The sequence below is a fragment of the Amblyomma maculatum genome, chromosome 1 (assembly GCF_055883805.1).
Source record: "Amblyomma maculatum isolate TAMU_Amacu chromosome 1, ASM5588380v1, whole genome shotgun sequence".
Taxonomy (NCBI): Eukaryota; Metazoa; Arthropoda; class Arachnida; order Ixodida; family Ixodidae; genus Amblyomma; species Amblyomma maculatum.
In genome coordinates, this window is record NC_139344.1 from 427,166,092 (window position 1) to 427,182,296 (window position 16,205).

A 16,205-nucleotide genomic window follows, 5' to 3' on the forward strand; every position below is an offset into this window, starting at 1 on the left:
CACCAGCTGTGCAACTGGCGTGGCTTCGGTTCTCCTCCACGACGTTATCTAAAAACTTTAATTTCCAACAGATACAACCGCCTACACGACGGCCTGGAGCCCTTGCCCCCGGCCGGCGTGTTCGGCCAGTCTGATTACACCTAGCTGAGTCTCAGGATGTGAGCTCAACAGTAGAGTCTCCCAAAAGTCTTCCGTTTTTGTCTGTTCATTTATATTTTTTATTTCTGGACACGTCCATATCACATGTACCAGATCCGCCTTATCCTGACATAGTTTGCACCTATCTGAGAATTGCTCCGGGTACCACTGACAACGCACTTATTGATAAGGCAGGGGATAAGTGCGTGAGCACACCCTCAATAGCCCTCACGAAAAAAGAGATAATCTATTTGTCAAAACACTTGCGTGTCAATTTGGTTTAAATTTTTTACTCTGTTATGACAACATGCTTCTTGATAAAGGGGGGGGGGGGGACAGTCTCCTGAGCATGCATGCCCCTAATGCGAGTGTATAAATTATGTTACGTGTGCATTAAACGTCAGTTGAAGTCTAGCGTGTGGTCCCGTCGGTACCTTTTGTCACTGTCCTTCGTGTTTTTCCACGCTAGTTGTAATTGCGCAGTCATTATCGGTGTTCGAACGCAGGTCCTCTGCATGAGAGGAGGGCACGAAACGCATAGGTTACGAACCGTCGATGGTACCAAGTGTTGCAATAAACCAGGCATCTATAGCATAGGTTTGTGACCCGCATGACTTGCTAACGTGAGTTTTGAAGTGTACTGATGTTAATTTTAAGGTCTTCAATTATTAAAGGCTAAAAATTGAAGAAAATCTCTTCATGATAAGGCTGTGTTAAAGGCTCTATCGCGCCTACTCTTAAAGCGAATTCTCTTGATTGTATTGACACATCACTGAAATTGAAGGCGTTCTGCCTTGCGGCCTATCCACCTCACTCAAATAGGTTAGCTCGGCGCTAACCCATAGGTTGAACAGTGCCTATAGGGTGAGAATTAGGTTTTCGTGTTTGCAATCCTGGTTGTCTGGGGAATGACTTACGCAGGAAGGTAAATGAACACGTAAATATTTTGCATTGTCTTGAGTACACTGAGTTTATAAACAGAACTGAAAGACGGCCGAGGAAAAGCACAAACAATGGCGTAAAACACGTAGAATTGATTGTGAAACAATCATTGACAAGCCACCATAATATTGTAATAAGTGTTCCGGAAACATGAGAAAAAAATGGTAAACCAGATGGTAAGAAAGTTGATAGGTATATAGTATATCAAGAACCAGCGCAGTTGGATGTTACACATTATCAAGCACTCCCATCGCAGTACAACAGCAACATAATCAACAACTCAATGCCTCAGACTATGCGCTTGCTACGCAAAGTGAAAAACACGCTTCCGCCTATCTGCACTAAACAAAATGCCAGTAAAGCGTCACGCGATCGAAACAAAACGCGAAGACAAGACAAACACGTTCGCTATGCACTTGCATAAAACCAACGACAAAAATCTGCGCCATAGACGAGAGAAAAGATTAAAATGTGGACATAAAAAATTGTGCAGTGTTGAGGAGTACAACACTGACGAACACACGCGATGTTCAGCTGTCATTTGCACAAATCTTAACAACAAATTATGAATGTTCGCTAACACGTATCAGTTAATTCAGTGACTAAAAACATAACTTACTATAAAATCTCGGTCTCTGCGAGTGTGCAAAGCGAAGTTCATGCAGCGCACGCCTGGGAAGAGCGTGGACTATTCGCGAGCGACGGCCAAAACTATTGTTCTTCGTAAAAGACCAGATAGTGCCGCCAGTAGCTCAACGTGTGCCGCTCGATCACGCCTGAAATATCGACAGCAGGTCACCGTCGATCTCAGTACAAAGGTGCAGATCGAAGTGGAGAGAAGCAATAGGGTCGACTCTCGATCCGCCCCTTGCACGCGGGCCATACGTCCTTGTCCAACGGCGAACGGCTTCCAAGCGCTGCGAGGTGCTGCCTGGTACCCGCAGAGACCGAGACGGGCATTCTTCAGGGGTCACGCAAGCGTGCACACTGGCAGCTTGTGGGCGCACTCAAATGCCGCGGCGAACTCGGGCATGTTGAGCAGAGGCAGCAAGCAGGAGACCCGCGCGGGCACAACCGACTGCTTGCTGACTGTGTCTGACTGGTCGACCGGCGCGGAGGACAGGTCTTGGTGCGGTCGGCAAGAAAGCAGGCACAGGCGCCGAAAGAAAGTGCGCTGCGCTTCCCGCCAGTAGCTGTCCCAGTTAGACGATCTGCGATCCACATCCCCGTATGAAGCGCTCAGGACGTCGTACGCGGTGCGCGCTCCCTGTAGCCAGAAGAAGTACTCGGGCGCTTGGCTGTCGGGTGGTCGATCCAGGCTTACGTTCATCGCTCGACGCGCAAGGGAGTCCACACATTGGTCGTACCGGAGGAAAGCCACCTGCGCCATGCAGGAACCGCGCAGATTATATTGGTCTATAGCACAGAAACCCCCGCTTCCAAATAATGCAGATATTTGCCTGTCTGGCCGACCCTCCAAACAAACATGCCTCCAGCAGGTATCGCCGACAGGTGAAATGACCAGGAACTAATTGGTTGGTGGTTTTTGTGACGTCGCGAGAACATGCATCATGAGCGTGTTTGGCAGAAATTGTGAAACTGAGCAGCAATCTCGATGCCGAAATCGAACCCACCGTGACCCTTAGATCCAAAGACAGACACGGTAGTTCTTAGGCCATTCTAGCATGTCCGTTAGGTTTGGTTATAGCAGGGCTTTAACTAATCTGTAGCCGAGTGATCTTTCCACCCCTGTATGATAACGAGTATGCGCACCCTGAAACTGAAAGTCTAGCGCATGTACTTAGCAATCCTCTTACGCTTACTTAGCACTCCTCTTGCATGCTTTTCCGAAAGAGCCTAGTCTTCCTGACATCTTATACCTTCTTACGCACAAATTGCTCAAATTCTACGCCTGCTGTTTCACGCTTGCATATCTGTTTTCCTGGGTTCCAGAACGAGTGCATCGCAAAATACCACGCAGACGAGTGGCTAGAACTTCCCAATTGATTTGTTCAACATAGAAATACTTACCCCATATGACCGTAACAAATATATAACGGTAGACACATAAGAGTTTTGTAGCGTGTTCTCGATTCAGAATAACGCATACCATGATTTAAACAAAAAACGTGAACTGGCTCGGTTTGGCGTGGTATACTTACAGGGTTTAACGTCCCAAAGAAACTCCGGCTATGAGCCGTAGTGGAGGGGTTCAAAAGTGTTGAACAGTTGGGGTTTTTTAAGGTGCACTGGCGTGGCTCAGCACACGGGCGCTTTTCTTTTCGCCTCGACCAAAAACCGGCCGCCGTGACCGGGGTTTGATCCCTTATCTTTGGACACAACATTCAGGGTCCTTATCCATTGCACCACCGCGGCGGGTGAACAGTAGATTATGACAACAGGCGACAGGTAGTTTGCAAGTTGCGTTAAAGGGCACGTTACGCAGATACACTGGTGTCGGTGCCGGCAGCGGCGGTGTTGTGAGCGAAGCATCACGGGCATGGCGGTGGCAGGTCGTAGCTGGCAGCTGACATGACCGAGAAATGATACTTAGATGGTTTATGCGACTCAACGATGCCACATGATATCAGGGAGTTGTTAGAAGCTGCCAACTCGGGTTGCTTATATAAGGTGGCAAGGTAGAAAAATAGTTTTTGGATGTCGAGTCAGGTACGCTACGCCTAATGGTCAGGCGGGAAAGTACATACGTTCTGGGCAAATTCAGGGTAGACTATGCTTATAGCATTATATCCTTAAATGTGGGGCTTAAGTTGCCTTTATTTTTTTTCGCGCTGTCTCTATTCCCGTTTTAAAAGCCGTATGATGCCCCTGATGCCTCTGATTTACGGCAACGTGAGGCGCAAAACTACAATACGGTCACATGTCATAAAATTACAATATGGTCGCGTATTTCCTTGTTTCATTTCGCAGTAATTCTTACGCAAGCCTACACAACTTTATGTATCGCGGTTTTGCCTGCCTCCTGTAGCTTAAAATCGCCTATTATATTCTAACCAGGGTGTTCAAACCAAAACCGAAATGGCACCAATAGTTTCAATTAGGCACAGCAGACGGACACCACTGCTTTGTGATGTCAGCGCACGTTAAAGATCCCCAGGTGGTCGAAAATACTCCATGGCTCTCCCCTACGGCTCTCTCTCTTTCTACTTACACTCCCACCTTCCTTCCTTACGGCGTGCCCTGCCGGGGTGGTGCAGTGGTAAGACGCCCGACTACTGTGCCGGAGTACCCGGGTTCGAACCCGACTTCGGCGGCTGCGTTTCGATGGAGGCGAAACGAAGAGGCGTCGTGTGCTGTGCGATGTCAGCGCACGTTAAAGATCCCCAGGTAGTCGAAATTACTCCGTAGCCCTCCACTACGGCTCCTCTTTCTTTCTTTCCACTTTTACTCCCATCTTCCTCCCTTCCCTTACGGCGCGGTTGCGGTGTCCACAGAAAAACAAGTGAGACAGTTACAGGGCCTTTCCCTTCTTATAAATAAATCAGCTTTTTGCCTTACGGCGCGGTTCAAGTGTCCGCAGAGCAAGTGTGACAGATACTGCGCCTTTCCCTTCCTGTGAGCCAATTATTATAGTATTGTTCTCCTAACAGCAGGTGAATTCTACTCTGCAACTGAACTATTATACTGTGTTATGCGTCGTTGCAAAGAGGAAAATAAGCGCATGCAATAATGGGTTCCCGCTCCTTGAATAAGCTATTTTTGTAGCACCACCTCCGTTAATAAGCTGCTATTTCTTGTAATAACTTAACAACATATATGCGATTTTTAAGATTATTATTCACATGCACTAATAATAATAACGAATTTTATTGGCTCCTACAACGCTATAATTCCTGAAGTGGACCAAGCACAATACCATGCCATAGGGACAAAACTCACCTGCTCTTGACTCGTCCACAGTGTCGGCATGTTGCTGGGAACCACAGCACGGAGCAGCTCTCGCGCCATAAGCATGCCCAAGGTTCCCAGGGCGAATTCGAGAGGTACACCCTCCTCATACAGGACGGGCTCATGTCGTACGGCCCCTGGTACCTTTAACGAATTGGAGGAAACGTCGTACATCACGTTGCTCCCGAAGAAGAACTCTTCGCTGTGCTGACCCTCAGTGCCGGAAAACTGGCGAGGTGGGTCCTCCAGAAGGCCTCTCTGGCGCGTCTCTCTCAGTTCCATGAATAGTCCCGGGAAAAGGCTTAATGCTGACGACGTACTCAGGTTCGACACGCCACCATCGTCGGCCGCACTCGCGTTGAAAGAGGTGGCAGCGAAGCTCTGAAAGGATATGCTCCCGAGCATGACTTTGGCGTTTCGCCTGAAAAGGTCGCCCATCCAGGCAGAACCCTCAGCATCCAGCAGCACGGAAGACAGCACGCGTTCGAATATTGTTCTTGCCACTTTTTCGTGCGCACCCAGAAACGTGGACATCATCAGGTCTCTGGCACCACTTAGTGCGCTCCAGGTAGCACGCAGGCACGCCCTCACAGGCCCATCTGGACCGGTGGATCTGCGGCGACGTAGGTAATCGAAGCGCATCGCCTCCATTAGCACCTGGACGTAAATGTAGGCTACGCCGTAGTCCTTGCTACTTCCAAAGAACTCCAGTAGCTGTGCGATAACGACCGCGTTGTCTACGAGTACCCTAGAATGCCTCTGCAGATGGCTGCCGGATGGAAGAGCGGCATTAAGCGCCTCCAGCCACTGCTCCCTACTGACATGCTTGCTCAACGTATCAAAAATAGAGGTGTTGTAGTTCTGCTGGCTCATCGGCTCTGTCAGCAGTTTATGGACGAAGCGGTCTTTCTCCGCTATGTCAGTGGCGCTGAGAGCGAGTTTTTGGTCGCCGTGCTCTTCCAGCAGCGTCGCAGAGACGCCGCTCAGCAGACTCCTCAGGTAGATGAGCAGCTCGGACGTCGAGTTCTCGCAGCATTTGTGCGCTAGCGAGCGGCCGCGCGCAATGCGAAGCCTGGTGGTAGTGTTGGAGATGCGCACAAGTTGTATGTTGAGCAGCGTGTGAACGCCTCGTGCCAGCGACAGGTTGACCACGCGTTTAATGACTTCTGTAAAAGTAGGGAGGGCCAGCAGGTCCTGATATCGACTAAACGGCCTCAGCATGTCGGAGAACTGCAAGCCACGCGAGCCGAGAAACCGGTGGCAAAATTGATAGAACCGTGCAAGACTGAACAAGCGGGGCGACACACGGTGGGGCTCGTCCACATCATTCAGGCTGCTGTTGAGGTCCTGCAATAGGTCCCATGCGGCTGTTTCCAAGAATCCGGCGTCGGAGCGTCTCAGCCAACGGCGGCATACGTGGCCGTAGAAGTCGTGGCACGGGTCGATGGACACGTCTATGAGACGCTCCAGGTCCCGCAGTGCGCGCCTGCAGCTCAGCGTGGAACAAGCGGCCAGGTAAGGCGCAGAGCCGGGCCGCAGCACCAAGAAGAGCAGCACGCTTCCGGCAGAGATTAGCACGCACAGTAACGCGAGCACGTACAGCGCCATCAGCTGCCAGGGGTGCTCGATGAGGGACGCGGTCAGATGAGATATTTCGCGGATGGTGGTGCCCCCGACTGCACACGCGGGCGACGCAATTTTCGAGGCGTTGATACGAGTGCCGAGCATGTTACAATGAGTTATTTCCCTTCTTGTCGAATTGAATAAGCGAGCAATAAGAGGGCAATTTCTCGTTAGAATGTACTCAGGCGCAGCCATACGCCTAGAATGGAAATGCGACACAGCTGTCCCAGAAACAGAAGCTCGGTCAATAATTGCTCTCTTAATGCACATCTACTCAACCTTGGTGAGTTCCACTACACTGGAGCAAACACTGATCCCAATTCGAGTTAACTGGTTTGCGGTCGCCCTACCACTAACTATCATCTAATCTGCTAGTCGTCCTGGTTATCCCAGTTTGTACAGCGACTTCCAGTATATATATGGTGGTCCTGGGTTTGAACACCAACCAGGACGCAGTTTTACTTCAACTACAGAGTTTCTCAGAAAGCCATAGAGCATCTTTAGTAGCAGTACGGCTGCGCTTGGGTAGATGCCATTATTACAAATCCACTCGGCCTTAGGAAATTTTCTAAAGCATTTTACCGTAACTAGCAGTGTAAATCATAGTTGCTTCCCGCTGGCACTTTTCGCTCATTTTGGTTAGAATTGTCTGCTGTTCCGTGGTATTTACTACGTTCATCCTCCAGACATGTCTGTAAGGCATATCTGTCTAGTTTTCAGACCAACTGCGTAAATTCAATCGTCTCGTGCCCTCCGTGGTGTCCCCAACACTTGTAACAACCATGATACCTAACTTGCTCCATTCACAAAAGCACGATGATAATGTGTATGTACTAGTGATCGCCAAATTACTCGACGCTTGCATGCAAGATGCTGACGCTTGTGTTGAAGCAGTGTTTTTTTTTGCGTTACTAGCTTCCGTCAGCGCTGTCACAATTGGCAGGGTGAGGGTGTCTATCAGTCCCTTACAATCAGCCTCCCACTAACTCCATGCAGTTGATCACTTGATTGTATGCACCTTAGCTCCACCCATGCTCAAAATGATACAAGGCGTACAACATGACCATCCTATATGCACACAACAAAATAACCCACCAAACTGCAATCCTCGTGTCCATACTGACACGCGTGTATTGGAAGAGGACGCAGCAGAACGTTTAGCGGGGATTGGGGAAGGGGGTGCGGTAGTAAGCAGTACAGAAGCTCCGCAACCATGTAGGTGATGTTGCGGCTACCTGTATGTTTGCGTTGGTCTGAAGCTCTTGACACTCATTCTCAAACAACAAACGAGGCAAGGCACGCATTGTTAAGCATAAAACTGTTTCACTAATAAAAAGGCGTTTTAATTAACTACCCTACTGAGACAGGCATCCGCGCACGAAATTTGCTGTAGACTTCATTTTCTGGGAAAAAGCAGCCATGAAGTGTTATCTTAGACCTATTGAAATGCCTCGCATAATAATTTTACTACTAGCCTCTCCCTGACTCTCAATGCAACACAAGATTTTTAGGGGCGGATTTGGGGCACGATGTGGTCTAAATTTGGTCATTCATTGAAGAGGAAGGGGGGTGGCAAGGACGATCTACAAAGGAGATATAATGCCACGGGAGGGTGTTATACTCTCTACTATGTGTATTGGTCAATATTTTCTGCTAAATGTAGCGCGTAGTTTATGCCAGAACTCAAATTTTTGCGATAGAGGTGCATAGTTCTCTTTGAATTCAGAAAAAGTTAACTTCAAACCTTGACACTAAGCGTTAATCGTGAGCCGTTCTCTATCTTCAATACCATGCGTAGCAGTCTTTCCTTCATTCTGAAATGAGCACCAGGAATATAGCCACGTGTGTAACGTGAGCAGAATTAGCTCGCAGTGCTAAATAAAGTTTTGTACGAGTATGCGGCACTTGAGTGCGCGCAAATTTCAGTGCGTAGCTTTTTGCTAGAGGATAAGAAAAAGGTTATCAAAATTCCTTGTGGCAGACCTTCCTCTATAATGTCCATGACTAGGCCTTAAAGCATGCTATATGCTTAAGTTCTATGAGTGGCTCACTTGGAACGAATTTACATATTTTGCAACGTTGTACCAGTTAACCGTTTGGCGTATGCATGGAAGGCGGGCTTAGTGACATGAAATCATGAAATATCTTCCTACGCACAGTAACAAGCTACATCATATATGCTACGATGTGTTGGTGAACTCTACGACACAGGGCATAGCCTCCTATGTTATCCATGCCCGGTCACGAACGCCGAGGTCAAAGGATACCGACCGTCGCCGCTGTTCAAGGTCGCGGTGAAAGAAAAATGGCAGTAGTTTAGCTCAGGTTTACCCTGGCAAGTTGCGCAAGCAATACTGCAATGGTTGCGCTTATGTTTCGGCGTGTAGTGTAGCTGCGGGTGTAGCTTGACTTGTTTAGCCCTATTAAAGACTCGTCCTGTTGATGCCGAGTCAGCACTGTCCAAGGCATTCTGAAGACTCCATGCAGGATCATCACTAGACGTCAAAATGTCTAGAGGTGCACGACGCGCTCGTCTAGCAGCGGCTTGCGCTCGCTGTTTTGCTAGCCGTTGCTCACGTTATTAATGCGTAATTCCTTTCCCTGGGCGACGGCCGTCCGCCCTATGGACCATGAGTGGTGCGTCCCGACCACCGCTTTGGCGCACGTGCCTGGATTTTGACGCACGCATACAACATTGGACCTTGCTCGCATCGCATGCGGTGAGAGAATGCGATCCGGGGAATTCCAGGAGTGCGGCGTGCGTGAGGACGGCAGTGAGTGGTGCGTGAGCACGGAGAGCGGACGCTTGAAAACAGTGCGTGAACGTGCGTGAGTACTCCCCCCTTCCTCCCTTCCCTTACTGCGCGGTTCAAGTGTCGACACAGCTGCGGCTCAAGGTCAAGCACGGCGTCCGCCGGGGATACGCGGCGGCACGAAACCTGGCGCAATAAAAGTGTTATCCGTCAGCGCGCCCGCGTTGCGGTCAGATAACGGCCACAAGTGTGCGCTACTAGTGGCCGCACATTTTTAGTGCACTATGCTTTCAGCCAATTCTGCCGGAGTTCCTATAGAGCAGTCGCACACGGCATGAGATTTGGCGGCCTCTGTCAGCAGTAACTCTATGCACTATACAGGTATGCCTGTTCTATATTTATTTAAATGCCTATCGAGACGCAGTTAGGAACTTTCATGTCACTTACTGTCCAAATCATTTTTGAACGCAGAGACACGCGTTGCCTGCTCGAACAGCAACGGAAACGGCCTGTGGTAGGTAGCCTCGTTTGACAAAGAAGCGTTGAATAAATTGTCGCCAACACCGATTCCTGGTTGTATATCGGCAGCTCAGCTAACTGAAGAATGACGATGTGCAGGGAACAACTTCCGCATACCTTTTTACTTTAAATCCATACTAATGTCTAAATCAGCTGTACTGAATATAGGCATAGCAAAAAGAGTAACTATACGCTGACCGGAAATAATTGTTTTCTAGGTTGCTGCAGCCATGGATAAGCGCCTTGCAGGGAGAAGGTGTCACTCTCCGGGGCTCCTAAATACGGAATTCGAAGCGCAGGTCTATAAATGAATGCTCCTCCACCCAAAAGTAGTTTCAAGTGCGCGATCATCAAATAAGCATCGAAATAAAATGCGTGTGCGAGGAGAGCCCTACAAACGCCTGCGAACAGGGCGACAAAAATGTCCCTAGTAATGGTGCTGCTGCCTGTGGTGGTCACGATTCGTGAATGCTACACTAAACCACTGCGCATCACAGCTCTGTCGAATCGCCTTCACTGTAACTAAAAGAGACTTCGTGGGTGTGCGGGAGGCCGAAAGTAGGAAGCGCTGCTCCACGCGCGAGCTACAAAACTGGGTACTTTGCTGCGTTGACACACACACACACACACACACACACACACACACACACACACACACACACACACACACACACACACACACACACACACACACACACACACACACACACACACACACACACACACACACACACACACACACACACACACACACACACACACACACACACACACACACACACACACACACACACACACACACACACACACACACACACACACACACACACACACACACACACACACACACACACACACACACACACACACACACACACACACACACACACACACACACACACACACACACACACACACACACACACACACACACACACACACACACACACACACACACACACACACACACACACACACACACACACACACACACACACACACACACACACACACACACACACACACACACACACACACACACACACACACACACACACACACACACATTACATAGGTTTGCTAACTTGTCAGGAGCGGAGAAAACCAACTCTACTTGCACACGGCTCATTATATATATATCCTCTTAAGATTATGGGAAAGTGTGTGGCAATAAGGAATAACTGTCAATTTTTGTTGGTCTATGTAATCGCGTGAACCCTCGTCCTAATCAAGCCACAAAGTGTAAAAAGAAACACAAAGACCGACATGTCACATGCAAAAAGAATGTTATCTTTTCTATACCACTAAAATGCGGTCGGAAATACATAGGGCAGACAGGCGGATGCCTCAATGATAGGTAACTGGAACATAACAATGATGTCAGGAATGGTGTGAGAGGGCATCTAGCTGGTCACATCAATGAAAAAGAAAAAGATGGTAAAACAAAAAAGTGTCCTGATTGTTATCCTGATTTTCAAAGCTCTTCTGTCATTGATCGCCACAAAGACCAGCTCACCAGGAAAATCGTAGAAGTGTTCAATATACTATCCCAAAAAGAAGATACGTGTGTAAGCACCGCCTCAGTGGTTTTATCTGACAAGGAAATGCAATTCCTCTCTGCCAATCTGTGAATGTCTCTCGACGATAACACTGTTTGATTGCTTCCTTGTATGTTCAATCGTTTCATGCGTCCTCTTCATTGTTTATATAGTGCTTATATTGCCTTCTTTCATGCAATAAAAGTTCAGTTGTAAGTTAGCGCCCGTCCCGTGTGTCTCGCTGTGTCCCTGTCTGTTTAGCGCTACGTTGCAAGAACACAATCACTGGTTTCAAATAGCGCCATTGCGTCCGACCCGGCCACACAATGAAGAAAAGTGGCCGGGAATTCGAAGTGCCACCTCCAGGTCCCTCTGTGGTTTTATCGCATTGCTCTGATATGAGCCTGCGTCCCACGAAATGTTGGTTTGAAAGCAGTAACCGTGTTATCTAAAAGCGGATACCCAGCTGTACCTACTGCTCTTCAAACGTTATCTGTTTTTCGTTTTCTCGGCCCGCATTTTTGCCCCCCGTTTCCACAGCTGTACCTAATTTTGCACGTTGCTGTGGTCGCAACCTTTTTTTTTTTTTGCACGTATCCAAACATTCCGCATGCATTTGCTTGTGGTCGTGCGATAATGTTCCACCGACTTAAGACGCAAACGCTAGGACAAAACAGGCTGCCGTGGTTGCGGCACGCAGAAGAACGCGCGGTGCATTCAGCGAGAGCCTTGTGGTGCGAACGCCTTATTGCGGAAATGCGAACGGCCGTGCCGGTGTGGTTTACCGAACATGTATAATATAGGATGCTGTGCAGAGGGATAGAGGGCACGTATACTCACATCGAACTTGCGAAGACTTGCGCCGTGTCATGTCGGTTTGAATCCCGTCCGAAATCTGCATAGGCAAGGTCAAGTTGCAATCACGCTATTAAATAAGAAACAATGCATGCGCAAAGAAAAAGCATGCGGGGTATGGGTGAAGTTGTGCACAATATTGAACAGTTGTGTGAAAGTGGAAAGTGACGCGTCCTTTTCATACACAACTTCAACAACTTCGCTTACATAAAGCGTCGCTTTTTGTGCACCCTTGTATGCGAAGACGCGTACCTGCCTCTGTAATGGACGCCTAAAGTTATTCATAAAAGCAGACTGACAACGTTTAGGTAAAATTTGCCGTAAACTTGCAAAAGCTGTACGGCAACATGGATACATATGCTGGTTTATTCTACTTAGCTCATACACGGCCATTCGAAATTTCGTGCCAACTGTCTTATGACTCCCACATGAGTCAAACGATATGGACAAGAAGTGTTTTGGGGGCACTTTGAGTCTTTAAGGTGATGACACGACATAGTCAATAGCTCTGATCTGCGGCTCCCCTTGAGGCTAGCCGTTCAAGGACATAAACATTGCTATTCGGGTATTCACTAACATCCCTCAGTGTTTCCCTGTTATCTCCGACGTGTACCATGTACTCGTAAACTATCACATATGTAAGAGAGCACCCAACAGCTCCACGTTAACATAGCTGTGCGAACGTCCATGCCTGGCCTAAGGGTTGCCTCCCTGACTCGGCAGCCAAAAGTGCCGGGTTACAATCCCATCTCGGCCTCTAATCGTTAATGAGCTACATAAGTTAATTGCCCCTACCAACTCGACCATGCACATGACCTCTTGAAGACTTAGAATCCGCTGACCAATCGTATTTCGGGCGTGTAGCCGGTCAACTATAACCTGTCTAGAGGCACGCTTGGGATTTTTCTCTCATAGTGTCGACGCCGGATTTTTCGCAGAGTGGTAGACTTAATGCCACCGCATTAGTAGGGCTGAAAGGTGAAGTCTGATAATAAATGCATTGAGCCAAGAAAGGTGAAGCAAAATGAGTGAGCCGCCAAAGCAAACTTTTAATAAGGGAGTATAATTACTCACTGACATCAACCCAAGTGCAGCCATGCGGCTACAGGGGAAAGCTATACAGCTTTCTTAGAAACTTCGTAGTTAAAGTTGAAGGTAAATTTGTCACGGTCCGGGGATCGAACCCAGGACCATCGCCTTTCCGGAGCAGTCGCTGCACCAGCTGAGCTAACTAGGATGGTCAGCAGAACAGATGGTAGGGCGAGAGCGAATGTGGGAAGGGTTTTTTTTTTTCTTTTAGAAAGTTTGTGAGAAAGCTGTACATCTTTCCTCTGTAGCTGTATGGCTGCGCTTGGACGGGTGTCAATGCGTATTTACTTTATTATTACAAATCTACTCCACTTGGGTGTTTCCGCTAAATATTTGACAAGGCAAACCCCTGAAGCTTGGCAAATATGAACACGTTTGTGAGAGGGAGGAAGGAGGACCGCTGGAGAGAGGTTTATGGATTAACGTGGTAACGTTAAAGGCCCCGTTCTACTTTGCATCAGAACACCGACGATGTCGGTGTTCTGATGCATCTTACAAACAATAGTTGACAGGTGAGATAACAGGGCGCAGACTGTTCGGCGGGTTGTATAACAGAGCGGGGCCACATGACTCATGACTTGGCAGGAGCTGGCAATTCAACTGCTCCGTTCAAATCAGAGCGGATGGGAAACGAACCCTTCGAAACCCCTGAATGGCGAGTTAGACATCGTCGTCGTCATCATCATCAGCCTGACTATACCCACTGCAGGGCGAAGGCCTCTCCCATATCTCTCCACTTAACCCGGTTCTGTGCTAGCTGCATCCACTTGACCCCCTGCGAACTTCTTAAACTCATCCGCCCACCCAACTTTCTGTCGCCACCTGCTACGCGTTCCTTCCCTTGGAATCTAGTTTGTTACCCTATGCGACCATCGGTTATCCTCTCTTCGCACTACATGTCCTGCCCATGTCCATTTCTTCTTCTTAATTTCCACTAGAATATCGGTAACTTGAGTTATTTCTCTGACCCACTCTGCACGCTTCTGATCTCTTAATGTGACCCCTACCATTTTTCGTTCCATAGCCCTCTGGGTTGTCCTCAACTTAAGTAGAACTCTCTTGGTTAGCCTCCACGTTTCAGCCCCATAGGTGTGTACAGGTAAAATGCAACTCTTATAAACTTTCCTCTTTAGCGATACCGGTAAGCTGCTAGTCATAATATGAGTGCTTGCCAAATGCGCTCCATCCCTGTCTTATTCTTCTTGTTATTTCCTTTTCATGGTCCTGATCTGCGGTTACTACCTGTCCTAAGTAGACATATTCGCCTACTACTTCCAGTACTTCGTTACCTAATGTACGCGAGTTAGACAAGTTATATTTAATTAATCGCCGAAGGTGTGGCAGTAAGGCTTCGTTAAAGCAGGACTCTATACAAATGTCGAGTGGCCTTGCACATAATCAGGTAGCTGATGACTGTAGCTGAGAGCCACAAATTAAGGAATTATTGGGAGAGCAAGTACCAAAGTACATCTATGCGACCTAAGATCCATATGGGGAGCAGTGGGTGGTGCCATTAATCTGTCACGTCATTGGGTGAAGTGCGGAGTGTCACCGCTCCAAGTTCAAGAGATGCAGCGCCCCATTGTTTTTCGGCTTGAGGCAATCAAAAGAACCACCCGAGCATCGAGGTGCACTCATCTAGCACACTTTTGATGGTGAAGCGCACTTACATAAAAACACGAGCCTTCAACCTGTCAGGCTTTGAAATCATATTTAATAGTTTAGAGAAGTACGACGTGAAAGAAGCGGCATCGATATACTCTTATATGAATGTTGTTAATATTTTTTTTAAATACAGTACTTTCAGTATATATAGCGTTCGTCCCAAAGCTGTTACGCCCTCGGCATGTAGTACACCAAAGCGCCGCCGCAGCTCACCGCGGGTGAGTCCGTAGCCACTGGCGGTGACGCAATTTGCTCCGCGGGTGAGAGGGCGACGGTGATTTTAGAGTGTTCCTCCTGGGAGTTCGTCAGAGAAGCCACTGCTGCGAGATCGGCATTCTGAAGCTCCGACTTCAGCACAGCCGAAGTGGAGGCTGCCGAAGTGGTGGCCGCTGAATGGCACGGGCTCAAGCTGGCCGGCGAACAAGCTTCAGCGCCCGGTATCTCAGCCTGCTTGACCAACTCGGACGTCTCTCCGTGATCCGATGGAGGCTGCTGGGGCAGCGAAGTTTGCTGCAGCTGTGGCAATGGTGGCAATGGTGGCAGCGGTGGCAGCGGTGGCAGCGGTGGCAGCGGTGACAGCGGCGTTGCCGGCGATTTATCACCTTCTGAGGCTACAGGCTTTCCGGCCGCTGTGGCAGCGGCAGTGAGCGCTGGCGACATGGATTTCACGGCCCAGCTCGGACGGCCGCCTTGTTTGCGGCTGCTCCTGGAGCTGCTCCGCTTGATAGAGAGACGCTTGCTGCCGCCACTCCGCAGGTTTAGGTCGGCCGGCTTGCCGCTGGTGGACGTTGGCGTGGGTGTCACGTCGCCTACGGCGGCTGTAGTTGAAAGCGACAATGCATTTGATGCGATCTCATGCATACAAATACGCGGGCTATGGAATAGGTGCCACTGTGGGCCCGATGAGAGCTGCCCGTGCAGTGCAGACTGTAAGAAACCACAGTCAACGAAAAACACCACACAGAAAGGAACGCACACGCACAGAAGAAACGCGTTCCTTTCTGTGTGCTGTTTTTCTTTGGCTGTGGTTTCTAAAAATCATGTTCCACCAACTAGCCCAGGAACAAATCCTTCCGCGGTGTCGAAATCGGTTCTGCACTTCTGGCTATCATCAAGCCAGCGGGGGCACTTATGTAAGCCAAACGTAGGCTTTCCCTTTCGGTCGAGTCTTCAA

General features: G+C 48.8%; 1 protein-coding gene across 1 annotated transcript in view; it reads right to left on the bottom strand.

The window, feature by feature from the left end:
• Nucleotides 1-2,050: 2,050 nt before the first annotated feature.
• Nucleotides 2,051-16,205, bottom strand: part of LOC146209314 (uncharacterized) — a 14,576-nt gene continuing 421 nt past the window's right edge. Inside the window, exons 2-5 of the mRNA XM_084579944.1 lie at nt 15,245-15,849; nt 12,263-12,317; nt 4,981-6,665; nt 2,051-2,461 (exon numbers count right to left, since the gene is read on the bottom strand). Of these exons, the coding sequence (XP_084436070.1) occupies nt 2,051-2,461; nt 4,981-6,665; nt 12,263-12,317; nt 15,245-15,849 (2,756 nt within the window). The remainder of the gene's footprint in view (nt 2,462-4,980; nt 6,666-12,262; nt 12,318-15,244; nt 15,850-16,205) is intronic.